Genomic DNA, 22,022 nt, shown 5'->3' on the forward strand with positions numbered 1-22,022 from the left:
CATTTTCTCGAGTTTTATATGAACTGCAGTATTGAAATTTGGCATATAGGCTTAATTTGGGGTGCTGATTTCAAATATTGCCGGCCCCCAAGTGATTTGACCATCGGGTCGGCCGCCATTTTGAAATCCAAGATGGCCGCCATTTTGAAATCATTAATGTCATTTTCATGAGTTTTACATGACGTGTGACACTGAAATTTGGTATGTTGGGGTATATTTAGGCACTGATTTCAAATATTGCCGGCCCCCAGCAATTTGACCACTTGGTCAGTGGCTAAATGGCCGCCATTTTGAAATCCAAGATGGCCGCCATGAAAAATCATTAAATGTCATTTTCTTGAGTTTTACATGATATGTGACACTGAAATTTGGCATATAGGCTTAATTCGGGGTGCTGATTTCAAATATTACCGGCCTCAAGCGATTTGACAATCGGGTCAGCCGCCATTTGAAATCCAAGATGGCCGCCATGAAAAATCATTGAACTCATTTTCTTGAATTTTACATATGTACCCCTGAAATTTGTAGTATATCGGTATCTGGATGAGTTCATTTAAAACATTGCTGGCTCCAAGCAATCTGACAATTGGTCGGCGGAAAAATGGCCCACATCTTGAATTCGAAGCTGGCTGCCTTAGAAATCAGTATTGCAATTATTTCGTTGAGTTTTATATGATCTGCGGTATTGCATTTTGACATATAGAAGTAGTGTGGGGAGCTTATTTCAAATATTGCTGGCCCTCAGCGATCTGATCCCCTAAGTCAGGGTTATACGGGCCAAAGATATTCATTCGAGCCAATTAACCAATTTAATTCTCAATTTTTAATTTTGATATTGCTGATTGACAAAAATGAATGAATATGATTGATAATCAAACACTGATTCTAGGAAGGGTAACTTTACTGAACTTCCTTTTTTCAAATTGGGAAGATATATCACCACTTTGGAACTATTTTTATACTGGCGGGAGAAGTATTGCCATTTTACTGTCTCAAGTGATGAATTTGATCCTGTCAGGTGTAGTCTTCATAAATGCCGATTTATTTTTAAAATGAGCTGGTCGAGGTACCCTTTTCTGGTCAGATATGGAATGTCAGACATATATCCTATCCACTGGACAGGTAGTAAACATTCAATTCTCGAATTTCATCCTAATTTTTTTAGAGCGTCTCTTTAACACACGAGTCTATGGGAAATATTTTAGGCCCGTGATACCTCAGCTGCAAAATGGCAGCCATCTTGAAATCCAAGATGGCTGCCATAAAAAAAATCATTAAAAAAAATCAAGTATCATAATTATAACGTAGGTATTATTTTGAAATCTTAAGGTATTGAAATTTCCCCCCAGTAATCTGTCCAATATATATGCTGCAAAATGGCCACCATCTTGAAATCTAGAGAGGATCGACTGTCATGAAAATTCATTAAAATAATTTTCTTGAGTTTATAATAATTTGAGGCACTGCATTTTAGACATACAGGCAGGTTTTGGCCTACTGGTTTTAGAATATTGCTGCCCCATGTGATTGATCCACCGGGTCAGCTGAAAATGACCGCCACTTTGACATCTAAGATGGCTACTACGAAATATCTTTCAAATTTTTTTTCCTGAATTCTACATAACCTGTGACACTGTAAATTTGTATTATGAAGCAAAAACTTGTATTGTATGTTAATTTCAAATATGGATAGATAATGAACATATAACACATAACACACTTTATCTGCCATTTTAAATTCCAATATGACCCATCATGATACAAAGGACATGATTACCTAGCTTAGTTCTAAATATTGATTATTGTGGGGGAAAATAAGTACAACATGATAGCACGAATCAAAATTAATGTATGGTATAACTGATGGTAATCCATTTATTATATTATATGCTAGGCGGTTGACAGTGAATCTTACAGATCTCCAGGAATTACTTTGGAACGATTCAATTGATAACCATCGTGTGTTCGACAATCTGACAATGGGAGCATGTTCGCCTTACAATCGGGAGATCAAGCTCCGACAGCATCAGACCAAAAGATGTTAAAAGAGGGGAGTTGCTTCTACCCTGTTTGACGGTCAACGAATTAAAGGGGAAGTTCACCCTGACAAAAAGTTTATTGAAACAATAACATAATAAATAATGAAAACAATATTGAAGGTTTGAGGAAATTCCATCAAATATTTAAAAAGCTATTGGAATTTCATTTAGTGTATTTGTGACGTCAGATGCAAGCAGTTCCCCCATGTTTCTTATAGTACAAAACTCAATGAAATGTAGCCTCCTCAAAAAAATGAAAATGTTTTTTATTGAACCCTCTGTATATCAACAAACTAATGATTTCACACCCGCTCCAGAAAGAAAAAAAATACCCATGATGAACCATTTATGCATTTTGTATCACATAACATAATGGGGCAGCTGCTCGTACAGTATATAACGTCACAAATCAAAAACTTAAAATTCTTATATCTTAGATGGATTTACCAATATCTTTTTTGTATCATATTTTCTTGTGTTTTTACAACAAACTTTTCTCCGAGGTAAACTTCCCTTTTTAAGGGATAGAGCAACGTCCGACGTGGCGCTGCTAAGTTGCTGCCGAGATCACGATCTACAGGGTATGGGCAAAATAAATTTTCGGAGCATTTCTGTTACTGAATTCTATTTTGAACAATAAAATATGTATTATTATCATTCATCATTAATATTAATTCATCATCATCATCATCATACCACTATATAACCATCAGTACTTCAAGTCTGGAGCAGTTATCTTCATGTTGATTTGTAATAAAATATCACAATTAGTGGAGCAATATTCTGAAACCAGCAGGCCAAAAACCTGCCTGTATGTCTAAAATGCAGTGCCTCAAATTATTTAAAACCAAGAAAATGATTTTAATGAATTTTCATGACAGTCGATCCTCTCTAGATTTCAAGATGGTGGCCATTTTGCAGCATATCTATTGGACAGATTACTGGGGGCAATTTCAATATCCCTAGATGCCAAATGTTGAAATAATACATTACGTGATACTAGATAAATTGATTTTTTTAAATGATCTTTTTTAATGGCAGCCATCTTGGATTTCAAAATGGCAACCAAACAGGGGTCTGACAATAATCAGTGCCTAAATATATGCCTATATGACAACTTTCAGGGCCAGAGTTCATGTAAAACTCAAGACAATTATCATTGCTTTTAATTCATGGCGGTCATTTTGCCGAAACCGGGTGGTTACATTGCTGGTGGCTGGCAAAAATCAGTGCCACGTACTTCTGTATGCCAAAGTTTGGTGTCATATATAATGTAAAATCCAAGAAAATTATTTTGATATGATTTTTCATGGCAGCCATCTTGCCGCTGAACTGATGGTCAGAGCACTTGTGGCTGGCAATATTTGAAATCAGCAACCAAAAATAATTACTCTATTTGCCAAAGTTCAGAGCACATGTAAAATTTAAGAAAATGATTTTTAGTTATTTTCATGGCGGCCATCTTAGATTTCAAGATGGCGGCTGACCTGGTGGTAAGACTATTTGAAATAAGTGCCCTAAACTACACCTACACTGTATATGCTAAATGTCAATACCATAGCTCATACAAAACTAGAGAAAATTATTGCAACGATATTTCATGGTGGCCATCTTGGATTTTAAGATGGCGGCCGTTTTGCCGCTGACCTGAAGGTCAAATTGCTGGGGGCCGGCAATATTTGAAATCAGTGCCTCAAAATACCCCTATAGGCCAAATTTTAGTGTCACATATCATGTAAAACTCAAGAAAATGACATTAAATTATTTTCATGGTGGCCATCTTGGATTTCAAAATGGCGGCCATTTAGACGCCAACCAAATGGTCAAATTGCTGGGGGCCGGCAATATTTGAAATCAGTGCCTAAAAATACCCCTGTATGCCAAATTTCAGTGTCACACGTCATGTAAAACTCAAGAAAATGACATTAATGAATTTCTCATGGCGGCCATCTTGGATTTCAAAATGGCGGCCGACCCGATGGTCAAATCACTTGGGGCCGGCAATATTTGAAATCAGCACCCCGAATTAAGCCCATATGCCAAATTTCAGTGTCACATATCATGTTAAACTCAAGAAAATGACATTTAGTGATTTTTCATGGCGGCCATCTTGGATTTCAAAATGGCGGCCATTTAGCCACCGACAAAATGGTCAAATTGCTGGGGGCGGCAATATTTGAAATCAGTGCCTAAAAATACCCCAACATACCGAATTTCAGTGTCACACGTCATGTAAAACTCAAGAAAGTGACATTAATAATTTCTCAGGGTGGCCATCTTGGATTTCAAAATGGCGGCCGAACCGATGGTCAAAATACTTGGGGCCGGCAATATTTGAAATCAGCACCCCAAATTAAGCCTATATGCCAAATTTCAATACCGCAGTTCATATAAAACTCGATAAAATGATTGCAATAATATATCATGGCGGCCATCTTGGATTTCAAGATGGCGGCCATTTTGCCGCCGACCAAATGGTCAAATTGCTGATGGGCGGCAATATTTGAAATCAGTGCCTCAAAATACCCCTATATGCCAAATTTCAGTGTCACATGTCATGTAAAACTCAAGAAATTGACATTTAATGATTTATCATGGCGGCCATCTTGGATTTCAAAATGGCGGCCGACCCGATAGTCAAATCGCTTGGGGCCGGCAATTTTTGAAATCAGCGCCCCAAAATACCCCTGTATGCCAAATTTCACACTTTCTGCCAGATTCGAGCATCTTTTTCACATATCTACTGGAGTATTAACATCATTACCTACATGTACCTTTCCTCCTTTCACTTCTCATCCACTTTCATCACATGAACATTATCGTGTATCTTTACTTATCTCCCAATTAAAATGTTTATTATAAATAATATTGTAGTACACCCAACAGCAAATTTCTCTAATTGTTTCCTCCTGCACAAGCAGTCAATTTACTTTCTTAATACAAAACCTTTACTAACATATTCACACTACCCACTAGCGTACCTACGGGGGGGGGGGGGGCAGTCTGCCCCCCTGACGAGTCACAACCAATGCAAAGGACGTATCCCTGCCCCCCCTGACGAGCTTGAAAACCTTTTTTGCCCCCCTGACGAGCTTGAAGACCTTCTTTTTTTTTTTTTTTTTTGCTTGTCAACATTTTTGGCGGACGGTTTTGCCCCCTCCTGTGGAAAATCCTAGGTATGCCACCGACACTTCCACCACCCCCTGCTTTACACATAACCTTGATAGATCTCTCCTTGGCACAATTTTAATCTGAAAGTGAATCAAGTAAGTATTTCTTATATTAGTTTAATATTTGCCTCCTGCAATAGTTATGAACACTGAAGCACATTGAGTGAGAGAGAAAAAAAGTCATGTTTTCTCCTGATACGACACATGGAATACAATACATGAACAAAACTTATGTACATGTATAGTATACAGAGTAGTTTATTCAGTACATTGTTTTTTTTAAGTAGATCGAAACTTATACAGTAACTTATACAGTTATCACTATGAATGGTAAGTATAACTCTGAATAGAAACATATAAGTAATGTATTGAAAAGAGCATAAAACCACAAGCAATTCGTCAAATATATTTCTAAAAGAAATTAAAGAATTATGATTCAATCATAATAATAGTATTATCAAACAAATGATAATACTGGTAGTTTGCAATAATATAGTGCTCATCATCAAAGTGTATCTACATGATCTAAGTTTAGCTGGAAAGTAAAAGGATATTCACCAAAATGAAATTAAATATTTAAATTTGACACACGCATTAGGGAGCTGCATATAAAGGCAAATTACTATTTAATGAACAAACAGGTCTTAAAATTGAAATCATGAGGATTTAAACAAAGATATTTTTATTTAAAAAAACACGACAATAGACTTGAATAATAAGAATGCCCTAAGTCCATCTCTTTGTAAAACTCATTAAGCCTGATAAAATCTTGCTTATTAGCCCATCCTGTGTGTCATTTATATCCTGGAATTCCACCCAGAGGTACCAAACCTTTTATCAAACAGGATAAATATTGTGAAATTGGGTTTTAAAAAGCAAGATGGTCATTAGATCACCGTTGAAATACATGTATGTATAAATGCATTTATTAGATCTTGGGTTTCATTTTCCTTAAAACTTTCTGAATACGCAGCTTACAATGGCTTGAGTACTGAAACAACAAGTTTATGCGCTAGTCTTGTGCGAAACCCCATCAGGGTCTGTGCCTGCAGACTAACCTTAGATTTATGTTGATCCACCAAGGCTATTAGAAAGAGGCATAAGTATAAGTAATCTCATTTGATGTTGGTTCATTCTCTTTCATGGTACGACATGTATGATGAGGAAGAGCTTTAAAAGTATTATTTTATGATCTATGTTTTTGATATTTCATTTGGCAAGTTTGTACAGAAATACATATCATAATTATGATATGCAAAAGATAGAACGACTCAACGACTTGATAGGATAAACCCATGAAAGCTACAGGTCTGAAGGTGACATCGCTCCGTGCAAGCATTGTGGGTGAGTTGCGGGCAAACATTTCCAAGCGCGCAACACGGTTTTTGCGGGCAAACAATAATTTTCAAAAGTTCTGCGGGCGGGACGCGTGCAATTTACTCTCGACTTGCGAGCGTTGCGTTGGCCCTGCGGGCGAGGCGAGAGGATGGCGCGCAGGGGCGGATCCAGCTTTTGCCAATAGGGGGGGGGGGCCGAAAAATATTTTCATCAACATTTTTCTCGATTGGCCGCTATAATCTGATATTTGTTGGTTTTTTAGGGGGTAGTCCTAAGTAAAGACTGAAGTTTGAGTTTTTATTGTTATAAACAAGATAAGGTATCTCATGGGTCTTAATATAATATGCGAGTGCGAAGTGCGAGCAGAAATTTTAATATAGTAACGTGAAAAGGGACTCAATTAGGACTGTTTTTAGTGATTAATGGATACAGTATCACCAATTAAATAATGAGTGTGCGAAGCGCGAGCTAAAATTTTTTGATATTCCGACCTGAAAACTTGACAGTCTAAGCTCGTTTTCATTTAAATAAAGAACAAGATGTGTCTCAAACATATAAATGCGAGCGCGAAGCACGAGCTTAAATTTTTACTGACATGATAAAGGGGCATTTTGAGAAATTTTGGTAAGAATTTCCAAAGAGGATAGGTATCTCACAAATCAAACAATGTGAGCGCGCAGCGCCAGCTGAAATTTTTTATATATATTAACAATTGGTATAAATCAAACAAAATAATGAAAGCTTGATGCTCGAGCTAAAATATTGTGTGCAAATTGATTTCAGAACTGGACATATTAAGTGCCATTTAATCATCTTGAATGAGATTCATTACACAGGCAATGCGAAGCGCGAGCGAAATATTTTATATAAATTCTATTTTCCAATTCTTTTTCCCACCTTTTTCTTGTTTCCTTTCGGGTCGGGCCGGCCGTTACGAGGCTGTAAATTACACATCATTGGTATAATACCTCTTTCTTACTTTTCTTTCTGTTTTTTATCGTTTCTATCAAGTTAAAGAGTACACTTTTTTCTGCAGGTTGCCAAAATATAGGGGGGGGGGGGGCCGGGGGCCGGCTCGGCCCCCTCCTGGATCCTCGCCTGGCGCGTGCATGCTTCTGAGTATGGGCGACATACGTGCCCTGTGTGCTATCCACTGCTAACATACATCAAATATGCGAGTTACTTGCGTGCAAGTTGCGTGTGGGCTGCCTGGTGATATCACCATGGTGATTAGCAGAGGTACTCAACAAACGTAATTATCTTGGCCGCTATCGACCCGCAACTAACCAGTAGAAAGACGGTAGGTCGCCCTCAACATACACGCCATTTGCTTGCGCCTCTTCTGCAGAATTCACCAGCTACACTTATGATGGCAGCATCAGTAATTCCCCCATATTTTGCACGCAGAATGCCAGCAGATAACACCCCTTTTCAGCGCATAGCCAGAGATCCACCGGCAATTTGCCCCTTTGCGTACTTCAAGCGGGTTAACTGCGTGTGACTTGCTGGTCTCTGACTGGTGCTCTGCGTGGAACTTGCAAGCAACTACAGGCAAATCACCCGGGACAAGTTTTGAGCATATGTGTACTTGCGTGTGTTCCTACGGGCAACATGCCTACGAGATACTGCCAATTCGGATGGCTTGCGGGTAGCAAAAATAGTTACCCGCAAGTCTCACATCACTGCTAGTATGGAACGGTATGACAGAGCCTTAAAACGTTTATTTCCAATCGGGTCATAAATACAATAAAAAAAAAAGACAACACCTTATAAGAATGTATAGGAAAGCATCATACAGATTGATTTGAAATAAAATTAAGGCCGTCCCCAAACTCCTGGCCTCCTCTTCCCTAGGATTTTAGATAATTCCACCTACGTCGAGCAATAAGAAAGGCAATGGCCAGAAACATCATTTTGAAATCAAATTAAGGTCGTCAACTACCCCAACTACCCATTGACTTTTTGCCTCCTCTTCCCAAGGATTTTAGCCAATTCCGCCTACGTCGAGTAATAAGAAAGGCAATGGCCAGAAACATCATTTTAAAATCAAATTAAGGTCGTCAACTACCCCAACTACCCACTGACTTTTTGCCTCCTCTTCCCAAGGATTTTAGCCAATTCCGCCTACGTCGAGTAATAAGAAAGGCAATGGCCAGAAAAATCATTTTGAAATAAAATTAAGGTAGTCAACTACCCCCTGGCTTTTTGCCGCCTCTTCCCTAGGATTTTAGACGAGTCCATCTATGTCGAGCAACAAGGAAGGCAATGATAAGGAACACTACTAGACAGTTAATAAATCCAAGAGTAAGGAAAACTGACGTATACGATCCCGTCTTTTCTTTGATCCCACCTGCATAAGATCGAAAAAGAGAAGAAACACATCCATACATTTAGCTGGTTAATAGGTAAGCTAGAAAGAGTAAGATACTAGTATTTTTCAATCGTTTATAGTCACTAATTGTTCATTAATATATTGATTAATTTTATTATTCATTTATTCATTCAATATTCAGCTTCAGCCTACATGTCCTATGATGACTCCCGTACGAACTCGGCAGGACAGCATTTTGCTGGTAAACGCCAAGCTGGTATATAACCAATTACCTAGGATATATTTTACGTCTAGGTTAATAAGTCATAGTGGCTGACCTTTTAGCCGACAGATACATGTATTACTCTCGGGCAGAAGATTTCGAACTCATAACCTTGCAATTATGAGTCCAGTGCTCTAACCACTGGACCACCCGACCCGACACCTTTCAATTTGTTCACAGTTTTGATTCATGGAATACATATGCACGGGATTAGTACAGGATCCGCATTGTTTTTCAATTTCTGGTGCAGATGTTACAACATTTTGATATTTAACAAATATAAATCAATAAACATTTGAATTACCATTTCTGGAAATGAAATATTAGAAAATATGCAAATTTAGTAGTATTAAGAACTGTTTGAATAATGTGTCAACTTAAGTATTACTAGTATCATCATGGTTACATTTTTTTTTATCTTTTCAATTTGGGTTCGTGGTCAGCCATCGAATTTGCCCCCACTTAAAACTCACCAGATTAAGGATATCATTAAGAAAACCTTTAGAAAGAAGCTGCTGATGTTACCGAAATAGTTATTTCTCTGATTCATTCGTGCTCCATACAATGCCTCACCTGACATTAGACTCCCGATGTTGCCACCAAGGCCTGCCACAAAACCAAAGATTCCAGATCCAACCGTAAAGTTCTCATTGGAGACAGAACCCTTTAGGAGCGCAGCGTAAGAAATCACAAAGTTGAAGACACACACTCCCTGAAGGAAGGCAGCGACGCACATGACAGGGAATGACGTCAACAGTGGATCGAGTAAGAAAACAGTTGATGATATCACGCCGAAGATCAGGAAAACTAAGATGAAGTCAATTTTGAGGAAGAGAACTATGATGGAGATTATCCGTCCGATGAACCCTCCAGCGCCGGCTAGAGATGATAGTAAGACGGCCTTTGAGACAGGTATTCCATGCCATACCGCCCGTGGGACAAGGAATAGAAACCAAGAATTTACAATAACTGCTGAGAGTAGAAGGCAAGGTAATGACAGTAATAGGAGCGGTTCTTGGATGATGATGCATCCTTGAAGCGAATGCCACAATCCAAACGCCCAACTCTGTTTTCCTTGATTTTGCAGTTCGTCTGTTTGTGTTTGAATGTTGCGTGGTTGTTCATCGTCCATTTCAATCACCTCATGATCGCAGTCATCACCGTCGATCAAAGGCTTTTGGCAACCGTCAATTGTCTTTGCCATCTTTACGGGTGTCTGTCGGCCCTGTTCAGTAGCTCTTGTAGACTGTCTAGGAGAAACAGTGGTTCTCTCCGCGCTCTTTGTTAATATCTGAGAACTCTCGATTGCTCCTGCGGACTCTCCGAGATAAACACTGCTCTTCTTCGCCGTGCTTGTGGATGTATCTGATCCCTTCCCCGCTGCTCTTCTAGTCTGCCTGAGATAAACACTGGTAGGAATAGCATACATGCTGATACCTCCAAGAATAAGCATGGCACCACTGAATCCATAAGCGCGAAGCGCCCTCTCGACGATGAACGGTACGACCAGGGAACCTACCGTGCTTCCGAGAAGGGCTATCGTATTCACAAGAACGAAATTTTCCGGGAAGTGGTCGTTGAGTAAGACATTGACTGGTATGTATACCATTGAGAGTCCTATTCCTAAGATTGAGATTGAGAACAAAATAATAAGATAAATATCAATTTAAAAACTTCAAGGAAAAGTTCACGGGCATCTTAAATCACTGTAAATATTGTAAACAAAACGCTTAAATGCAATACAAGCTTTGGGACGGTGGTCTAATTCTCTCTATTCGTCTTCAGTATGAAAATATCGATTTTATTAAAAATATGTTCATAACTGACATTTGAAAAATATTGAAATAGGGGAAAAGCTACATGATTTCTGTGAGCAAAATATCTGAAATCTCTAGATTGGGAATGAATCTAATGTCACGAATGTGGTTGGAACCAGTCAAAAATTAGATTGAGGTTAGGTTGTTCTGATTGTTTATACATTTTCAATCACATTCTCGATTGGACACTCGGTTCAAACTGAAGAAGTTGAAAGATCAAAGGTGTCTCTATGAATCTGTTTTCGTATTTACCGGTTAGTGAAAGGCAGAATCCCAGGGCAAATACAGAAGTGAGATAACCAGAAATGATGATTCCTAAAGACGATGTAGTAGCTCCTGTAACAGCCATCGCTCGAGGTGAGACAAAAGCACTCTTGAGTACATACGCCATAGGTAGAGCTGCAATACGTTAAATGGGAAATCAAAGCGTCGTTTCGATGCCAAAAGCGCATATATTCGTAATTCCGAAGCTTCGTTATTCCTTAGGTTCGGATATTCCGAAGTTTCGGATATTCCGAAGGTTCGTATTTCCGAAGGTTCGTAATTCCGGAGGTGCGTTAGATTAACGAACCTTCAGAACAACGAACCTTATTTCGTTTTCGGAATAACGAACCTTTGGAATAACGTGAAAAATGTTTGGATTAACGAACCATTTTTGGTTTTCGGATTAACGAACATCGAGGTGTAGGCAATTTACGTGTTTCGGAATTACGAACCTTCGGAGTAAAGAACCTTGGGACTTACGAACCTAAACATCTGCATTAAGTATTAACCTTGCATACCGGTTTGTAATCGTTGGTCTTTTGTTACATAACATATTGCACTCTGCCCCCATATTGCATTACAATAATCAATGTGCGGTAAAATAAGGTTATTATACATCATTAATAAAACTCGCTTGGGCAAGAGGTACCGAATCCGTCGTATAAAACCAATAGTTCTTGACAACTTATTGCACACATTATTGATATGACAACTCCAACGCAGGTAAGGGTCTATTATCAAACCGAGATATTTAAATTCATTAACCTGTTCAATTGCATCATTTTTCACATAAATATTTATCATTTTGTTTTTTACTTTTGATCTAGTCCCAATTAACATACGTTTGGTTTTCTTTACATTTATGGTTGATATATTATTTTCAATCCATTGAAGTAATTTGTTTATTGCACATTGAAAGTCGTTTTGAAGTACTGAAACATCTCTATTTTGACAGAATAAAGTAGTCTCGTCGGCATATACACACAATTTAAAATTATTACCGAAATTGATATTGCAAGCATCAATTATGAATATTGAAAATAATAGAGGAGAAATCATACTACCCTGGAGAACACCTTAAATAAGTAATTATAAAACCAAATTGCCTCTACGCCTTTGTTTGACAACTTAGATAATAAAAGCTTGTGTGAAACTGAGTCACATACCCCTTTCATAAACCCAATAAAACCCATCCTCCAATTAGCCGCCTAAGAGTAATGCGGATAATTCAATAAAAATTGCGTTCACAAACTCCGAAAATTATCCGCATTATTTTTACGAGCGCCCGTCCTGAAAAAGGCGGATAATCGTCATGACAACTGGACACGCCCCCTCCGATGCGGTTGTGTTGGAAAAGGGTGACCTTGTGACCGCACCATGGCAATTATCCGCATTATTTGGAAATACGTTCATAAACTCAAAATCTTGTCCCGATGCCGCTATTATGCGGATAATAGCAGCATCAGAATAATGCGATTAACTCTTGTCCTCCTCTGATTTTACGACCAAATTATGCTGCTATCAGCCGCATAATTTGGTTTTATTGGGTTTATGAAAGGGGTAATGGGCACTCTTTAAATCAATAAAACAACCCCAGTCACCAGACCATCTTCGATATTGCGTAATAAATATTCATTATTAAACATCAACCAAAACAGTACTTGTTGAATGAAGTGGACGGAATCCTGACTGTTTTGGGGCTAAGTAGAGAGTTGTCTGTGAAACAGTTGTAAAGTTAAGAGTGTATTGCCTTTTCAAGGATTTCATTATGTGAGGGAGAACAGAAATGGGTCTGTCGTTAACGAACTCTTGTTTACTGCCGCTTTTAAAAATAGGGGTTACACGTGCCCTTTTCCAATCTTTTGGAATACAACCTGTATATAAAAAGTGAGCGATTACGTCACAAAAGTGAGCACTCTCTTTCAAAAGAAGTGGGTGTAAAGAATCTAAACCTGGTGCTTTCGTTGTGTCTAACTTATTTAGCTCCTTGAATACGTAGTCAACCGTGATGGGCTCGAACTTTAAAGATTCGGAGGTTAACTGATCAGATCTATATTCTGATTATTACAGCAATTTGGTGTGAAGTGATTATTGAATAAATTTGCAATTTTTAGAGGATCGCTTTCTAGTCTGTCATTAATAACATCGCGCATCCCAAGTTGATTAGTTTCTTATTTTTAAATTCTAGTTATTTACTTTGTTTGGTATTGTTTCCCTATTAAAAGACTACCTTTATCGATGAGATAATGTTTACCATCAAATCTTTCTTTTAAATAATCTTGTTCTCTCGGAAGACACAAATATTCATCAGTAATCCATGGAGAACGTTTGTGTCGCTGCCTGGCGGATATGAGTGGTGCATGTTTAGGCCACCGCACACCTTACGACTGTTCGCGATCAGATTTGGGAACAAATCGCATTTTGCTCATTTTCTGAAAATGTGAATGGAACATATAAATATTTGAGGTTAAAATCAATTGAAAGAATACTAATATAACCATTTTGAAAGATTGCAAGCTATTATTTTGGAGTAAGTGTAGTTTCAAATCGTAGCCAATCGTATGACTGCTATGACATCATTACGACTAGATATTAAATTTGCTTTTATTCTAAGGATGATAGCATAGACACAGATTTGAACATAGGTATTCGTACGATGATTGAGAGCATTACATAGTACGATATTCCAAGTCTCAATATTAGCATCAAATTCTACTACATTTTATTCTGAAATCGGGTCGCAGACAAATCGTAAGGTGTGCGGTCGCCTTTTATCGCATAAACGAATGAACATATTTTAAAATACATTTCATTTTCCATCGATATCGCCATTTGCGAAAACAATATGCCAGTCTATTAGTGCACCTTCCTCCCTAAGAATATCACGATTGACATTTCGGGAAGATCGAAATAGTTTAATCTTTGGAGTAATGGGTACCTTTTTCGATTTGGTATCAACATAGATAAGAGAATGATCACTTTGTCCAATTGATATTACTTCGCAATGAAAATTGTTCTTCTCAATTGGAAAAAAAAAATCAATGCAAGTTCTGCTATTGTTTGTTACTCTAGTGGGTTCATTCACAATTTGTTTTAGTTGCAGATACGTACAAATGTTTTTTTTGTATAGTTTTGTTGACAATGCGTTCTCAGTGAGCATATTATCTCTAAGGATAACAACATTCAATGTATGTTGCAGAGCTTTTTCAAATTGAATTTCTGATTTATCAAATAAATCATTTGGAGAGTTTGGAGGACGGTAAACAATGCCGATCAAATAGGGTTGTGAATGTTTACACATTACTTCGATCCATAGTATTGCCAGATTTACAAGTTCTAGATCGTATCTGCGACTGTAAGTCAAATTTGAAGTGATATAACATGCCACACCACCGCCAGTTGAATTTATATCTTTTCTTTCACGATTAAATCCGTTTAAGTGGATTTCAAAACCAAGAACAGAATGATCTAACCAAGTTTCCGTCAGGCCTATAACATCAAAAGGGTTGTCAAAAATGAAATCTTTTACATGATCAAATTTGCCCCTAATAGTGCGAATATTTAGGTGAGAGATCGTGATAACTTTCCTGATAAAATATATTTTAGTAGATAAAGTATTGTGAACTCGTTCATTTACATTGTTCACATCATCGTTAATATTGAAGGTAAGTAATCCACTTGTGACATCTGAGTTAAAAAAAGGAAGTTCTTTAAATAAACAGATGTCACAAATCCAATCAGAGTCTGATCGGAAGAAAGGTAAGTCAACAGAGGAACACTTTAGATGAATCCATTTAAGACATTTGATACACAGTAAGGCATTTTGATTGTTATTAACTGTCTCTAGGCATTTTATAAATGGAAATCTCTTACCCATTATAACAATCAACTAGGTCCGCTTTCTGACTAATGAAGTTTAGAGGGTTTCAATGTCACATCTGCTTCAGATGACCACCGTGACTTTCCGGTCATCCTTGGTAAGACCTGTGATCTTTCCATCTGAGGTCCATGTTTTTTTCACGTTTTCGTGTTTCCTGCTTGGAAGAGGAGATTTGATCTCTTGGTGGTAAGATCTTCGTGGATGTATATCCTCGTGTTTCGAAGTTTTGATCGTGATCGATACACTTGATCTCTGGCATTGTATCTTGAAAATTTGACAATGATGACTCTTGGACCTTCTGTTGGACTCCGCGATGCTAGTCGATGAGAGCGGTCGATGTCACTGGGATTGAGCACAACATCCAGCTTCTCCTTAACGATATTTAGGATGACAGCATCAGTCACTTCATTGCTTTATTCTTATGAAACATAGCAATCACATAAGCTATATTTAAACAGTGGGAGCTATTTTTTTTTGGAAATTTTATGCTTCTTGTCCTGAAATCAAGCATTCTGGGCAATGTTTGTGATCCTGAACAAAATGCGTGTATAACTGATCGTAAAGGGGCATGTTGGAGACTGTTGTAGTTAGCCATTAAGCGATACACATTCAACAATCAAATAAAGCGAGCGCGAAGCACAAGCTGAACATTTTTGACATTCCAACCTTAAAAAAATGGAAATTCTAAGCATATTTTATAATCATGGGCAGGATAGGCATATAACTAAACAATGCGAGCGCGAAGCGTGAGCTGAAAATGAGATTGAGACCTAAAACGGGTCACTCTATTCATGATTGGTAAATCATGAAAAGAATGTGTAATTGGGTATCCTAAATCAATGTGAGCGCGAAGCGCGAGCAGAAAATTTTAGTAGGAAACTGGATAATTTGAGCGTGTTTTAAATAAAGAACAAGTTGTGTATAACAATAAACATGCGTGCGTGTGTTTAAGATTTATACCTAGTATCTGGTCATTCTAAATATATTTTGCTAACATTAAAATCAATAATGTGATCGCGAAGCACGAGCTGAAAATATTTGATATTTGATCAATTTAACCACTAATTCAAGCACTTTGTAGAAAAACATGGCAAAATGGATGTTATGGATCGGTCTTAATAAATAACGTGAGCGCGAAGCGCAAGCTGATATTTTTATTATGTCTATTATGATCTAGGACCTGGACATTCTAAGGACATTTTTGTCATCATATGAAAATTATGACTTTCTTCTATTCCTCTTCCTAAGCGCGATATATTCCATTCTGAAAAAAGGACAATTTAATTATCAGGAATTCATGAAAATATAATTTTTGTATTCATCAATCTAATAAGTCTAATTACAACTCGAAATTTGTTGATATGAATTCCTGAGAATGGACATTTTAAGCACTTTTGTAATTATGAATAGGATGCATGGGTTATAAATTTTCTAACAAATCAATGAGAGCGCATATTGCGATGTCATGAAAAAGCGATTTTATTAGTTTGTTATAGAATTGAAGAGTTTAGTTGCAAAAGGGGTTAGGTCCACTTTTTACCATTCCGAGAAAACCATGTTTTTTTATTCTCACTTACTGCAATACTCTTTTGAGAAACTAAATTTTCATGATGTACTACCCTATCATGTGAACATAAAATTGGGTATACAAGAAATCTACCGGTCTTCAATTTTTTTCTATATATTCTTTTAAAAATTATCGTGGACCTAACCCTTTTGTAACTAAACTGAAATGAATCCAATCTATATTGATTAAAAAAAGTAATTTTCTTTGCCACTTTTATTCACGTTTTCATGTGAATTTCAAATTTTTGTTGTTTTCATCAGAATGACTAAAAATTTAGAGGTTTTGAGACAAAATACAATGAAAATTTATGAACAATGGACCTACCACCTAACCCCTTTTGACAAATTAGCTCTTCAGAATAGTTTGTTTTCAAAAGGGGTTAGGTCCACTCCAAGAAAATCATTTTTTTAATTCTCCAATATTGCATATTCTTATGCGAAACTAAATTTTCAAGATTCCCTACCATGACAACATAAAATTGAGTATAACAGAAATCTACCTTTATTCATATTTTAAAAAATATTCTTTTCCCAAAAAAAAATCGGTGTGGACCAAACCCCTTTTGCAACTAAACTGAAATGGACCTGACCCCTTTTGAAAAAAAAAGTGATTTTCTTTGCCATTTGTTATCACTTTAAATAGGAATTTCAACTTTTCTTTAGTATCATCTTATAGAGCTACTAAAAATATATACATTGAGACCAAAAAATCAAATTTGATGAAAAATGGACCTAACCCCTTTTGCAAGTGAGCTCTTCAATTGTTAATAATTTTAGAGGAAATTATTGGGGTATACATTATTCGCGAATCAAAATGCACAGCGCTGGCTGGTAGGTTTTGACAATCAAACTTAAAAATGGAAATTATGAGAACTTTATGGAATACACGAAAAAATGGAAAGAGAAAATTCAGTTTTGGGGCACATATTCAGGCCTGAAATTCACTTATTTATCCAAATGTTTTATACAAAATAAAAGACCAATATGAAAAAAAAAATCTAATTGTACAATATTTATTTTAGCTTAAGGATAAAGAAGGTTAATTTCTAGAGAAAGAAAATCTCACGATTCACGAGATTTTGCAGGGAGGATTCAGCAACGAGAGGAAAGGTATGAATGTGGCCTATTTGCTCATTAAAATAGGGACCTGCGGTCTGACTGATAAATATGTGGACTGCTATGACAGGCAAGATTGTTTCTGAAGGCTTAAAGAGAAATTTCAGTAGTTGCAGTAAACACTGATTTCATGAGAAAGTCTGTAAAACCAGGCTTAATTGTCAGTATATCATCGAGGATCTAGATCTGGTACAGTTACATAAGCTGAACTTTGTGAAATCTTGAAATCTACGCTGAATAATGTTCAGACTGAACTTCCCCAACACAGATAAGCGCACGTGGGACAGTGTATAATTATTGCTTTGAGCGTCGGGCCCGACGCTCTACCCGAATCCTGTGCTTATTTGCTGATTTCTCAGCAATTACACAATTTCTTCCAGAATCATTTGGCACATGCGTTTTATTTATACGAATAGACACTTTGGTGGTCATTTCATTGGATTTTGTATGAACTCATTTTGATATCGTTACCAAAACTAGCATTTACCTTTAAGGGAACCGTAAACGCAACTTTGCTCGAGGGCAGGATTTTGCCGGTGCGGTACCCGCTAGCCAAAAGAAACAACCATGTCCATGTCTCAAATATCAAAGCAGTCCTTTTTATGACCCGAATTAATAATAAGCCTAACTTCTCCAAACTAGTCTAAATCTAAGTCAAATCTAAGATTAAACGAAACAACAAACGTTAACTATAACGTTAGGTCTGGATCTAGATCTATATCATTATTCCCTAATGTAACTTAGATAATAGCCGAACTCATACTTTGCAAGCATATGGCTTGAACAACTTAAACAAGGTTTGATGAATTAATTATTGGACTCAGCTTTATGCAAGGTTGGATATAACCAAAGATACTACAAGGGGAAGATCGGACAGTACATAGACCGCGTAATGGAACGCTTGCGAAGAGCGCCCTACAGCGTTGAGTAAGTAAGGACTCTTCTTGTTTACCTTTGTGTTTAGCGATCTGGGTCCCGTAACAAGCTTAGCTGCATGATCGTCGAACATTTTTCTACGATTGATTCCATTGGCTGTAGTGTACATTCAATCGTGAAAATCAAGCGTACGATCAATTCTTAAAGAGATATTCCATGCAGTAGTTGCAGTAAACACTGATTTCATGAGAAAGTCTGTAAAACAAGGCTTAATTGTCAGTATATCATCGAGGATCTAGATCTGGTACAGTTACATAAACTGAACTTCGTGAAATCTTGAAATCTACGCTGAAAAATATTCAGACTGAAGATCCCCAACACAGATAAGCGCGCGTGGGACAGTGTATAATTATTGCTTTGAATGTCGTGCCCGACGCTCTACCCGAATCCTGTGCTTATTTGATAATTTCTTAGCAATTACACAATTTCTTCCAGAATCCTTTGGCACATTTGCTTTATTTATACAAACAGACACTTTGGTGGTCATTTCATTTGATTCTGTACGAACTCATTTTGATATCGTTACCAAAACTAGCATTTACCTTTAAACTTTGTGTTACGTGGTCACGGTACCCTGGTTGTGTACAACACATTTGAGAGAATGGTGAAAGTGTGAAGGAATAGACGATTTTTACATTTTAAGATTTTTTTCTCCAATTTTGTGATGAATACATTCAGAGGTTTCTGAGAAATAAAATGTGGAATTATTCCATACGCCGCCCTTGTGCCCTCTCCCAAATCCCTTCTCTCATTTTATCCATTTGTTTTTTACACATCCGCGTGCCGATGTGCGAAGGTTTACTTACTCAACGTTAATGGGCGTCCTTCCCAATGAACATTTGTCGAGTGTTTCAAAAAATCACCGACATGTCCGATTTCCCCCTTGTAATATCTTTGATATGAAATATAGGAAAGATTGTCACTCCTCCAAACTTTAAATATTTTCAATTTATCATTTCATATTAGGAGTGTAGGTCGCATCTTTACATTGGCAAAGAATGAAGAGGATCTAACCCTAGAAGTCCTTCGGGGATGGGGCGAAGTTAAAGGTCGGTCCATACGTAAATCCTTTTTATCTGATTGATATGGTGTCGGGTGAGATTGTAGCCTGCGAAAACCTGATAAACCATACATACACAAATGCAGACAAACGCCTTGCCAAAGGAAGCGAGTACTGCTGTAGGATTCGAACCCCGAACCTTGTGGTTCAAAGTTCAGAGAGACCTATCCACTGAATCACAACACCTCCAGTGGCGTAACAGGCGGGGGGGGGGGGGGGGGGCAGGGGTGGGGAAAGTTGCCCCCCCGGCGGATTTCACCGGGAAAATAAAAGAAAAGCGGGAAAAAGAAGAAAAAAAGGAGGGAGAAAGAAAGGGAAAGGGAAAAGAAAACGAAGAAAAAACATTTTTTTTAATGGAAAAGGAAGGAAAGCTGGAAAATGTACGAAAGAACATTAAAGAACAAATCATTCCGAAATAGGCCTATGTAATGCAATAGCACGATGGGAAATGAATTAAAAGATGACAAAATGGCAACCAATAGCGGGAAAACGAAGGTAGAGAGTAATTTTCAAAAGCTAAATCGGAAAAGAAAAGAGACAAGGAAAAAAATAACACGACCGGGCTGCTGATGATTGAAATTAAAGAGCGGGAAAAAAGATGGACTGCATACATCATTGTGCTATAAGCTTGCTAAATTTCATGCAAATAAGCTACCGGGGCCCCAGACCCCACGCAGTAGGGGCTCTTCGTATTTATAACCTTCAAATGCATGGCTCTATAACGCCCCCGTTCAATCACAATCAGTCACGGGCATACAGGCGGGGGGGGGGGGGGGGGAGGGGTCTTGGTTCCACACTCAAGAGAAAATAAAAGAAATTGTAGGAGACAACGTATAATGAAATAAATGGAAACATTGAAATGCGTTATTTGCTGAATATGATGGAAAAAGCTATCACATTATTAGAATTTAATTTCAATTGCCAATATTTTTCCAGCTTGCTTTGCATGCTGGCGACTTTTTTTAAACAAATCTTCCCACATTGCTATGTTTTGCCCCTTCAAAATATTTTCTTCATTATGGAAGCCGGTTGAATAAATGTGTTGTGTAAAAGCTATATTCTGTAACCCTATAGCCCCAAAAAGTTCTACAAACAAGAATAAAAAGGGAGAAAAGAAAAGCAAAGGAAAAGTGCAGGATATGATTTTATTTACTGAGTATAATGTCAAGAAATAGCTCAAAGTTAGATTCTCATGAAATGGTGGTTTTTTCTCGCTCGCCTCGCTCGCTCGAGACTTATATAAAGCAGCATTTTAGTAAATGTGCTATAGTGCTCCCCTGTTTTTTTTCCTTTTTTACTCTTCACGCTACTGCCACCAAGAATCCTGTTCACAGTGGCGTACAGACCACAAAAAAGGAATCTAAAGAGAGAAGAGTGAAATATAATATTCTGTGGATATCAATCATGTCAAAATCTATCACATATTTGGATTTTTGTAGTAAAAAGGTGAAAAATTTTGGTCGCTCGCTTCGCTCGCTCGCAACTGTTTTCAAAGATAAATTCTGCCCGATGCGCAATATCTGGCATTCTCAAAATAGTCACCTCATTACACCATTACGCGTGTTCATACCATGATATGACCGGGACATTTTGGGCTCTTGCCCCCCCCCCCCCTGGCCACTGACCCCTGTTACGCCGCTGAACACCTCTACAAAGACCTCTAGATAACTCACCTCCAAACGCCATCATGGAAACCGGCATGCTACAAGCTAGGCCCAGTGTCACTAGTGACGAGGCATCAGTTGTAAACACATCTAACATGGTCGGGATCAACACTCCGAACGACTTCATTGTGGCTACCTCAACGAACTGGACGACGAATTTACTCAAGACGATCATATACTTCCATTTATCTTGTGACTCACAAATATGCCCCATCTCGAACAACAATCACCTTTGCTAAGGAACGCTAGCGCGTTTGCTCTTGACAGATATAAAATTATTCTTGAATTGCAGCGGAATTATGTATATGTATAAATATATATATGTCTACCCTTATTTGAGTATTTGGTTCACAATCAATGTTTCCGCTTTGAAATATGGCCCTGAGCTTCAGAGTTAACCTTTGTTATCACGTATATTGACAAAAGGCTTTTATATATTATCAATCTTTTGATGAATTGAATATTTATATATATTTTTTTTAGAAAGCCTATTCATTGTCCCTTTTATGCTTTAATGATTCTTGCATCCAGAATATAGGCCATTCATGCCACTGAGGGGCACAGCGGGGTGAACTTAA

The 22,022-nt window shown here is 37.6% G+C and overlaps 1 protein-coding gene across 1 annotated transcript; it reads right to left on the bottom strand.

Annotated features, from left to right (window-relative positions):
- Window positions 1–8,766: 8,766 nt before the first annotated feature.
- LOC129263547 (uncharacterized) lies at window positions 8,767–21,658 on the bottom strand. The gene is made up of 5 exons (XM_064100638.1): window positions 21,454–21,658; window positions 11,211–11,357; window positions 10,475–10,764; window positions 9,715–10,315; window positions 8,767–8,897 (listed from the first exon to the last, which is right to left on the bottom strand). Exons 1-5 carry the CDS (start codon window positions 21,656–21,658, stop codon window positions 8,767–8,769), a joined length of 1,374 nt encoding a protein of 457 aa, XP_063956708.1.
- Between the last annotated feature and the right edge of the window lie 364 nt (window positions 21,659–22,022).

This window comes from Lytechinus pictus, chromosome 6, assembly GCF_037042905.1.
Source record: "Lytechinus pictus isolate F3 Inbred chromosome 6, Lp3.0, whole genome shotgun sequence".
Classification (NCBI taxonomy): Eukaryota; Metazoa; Echinodermata; class Echinoidea; order Temnopleuroida; family Toxopneustidae; genus Lytechinus; species Lytechinus pictus.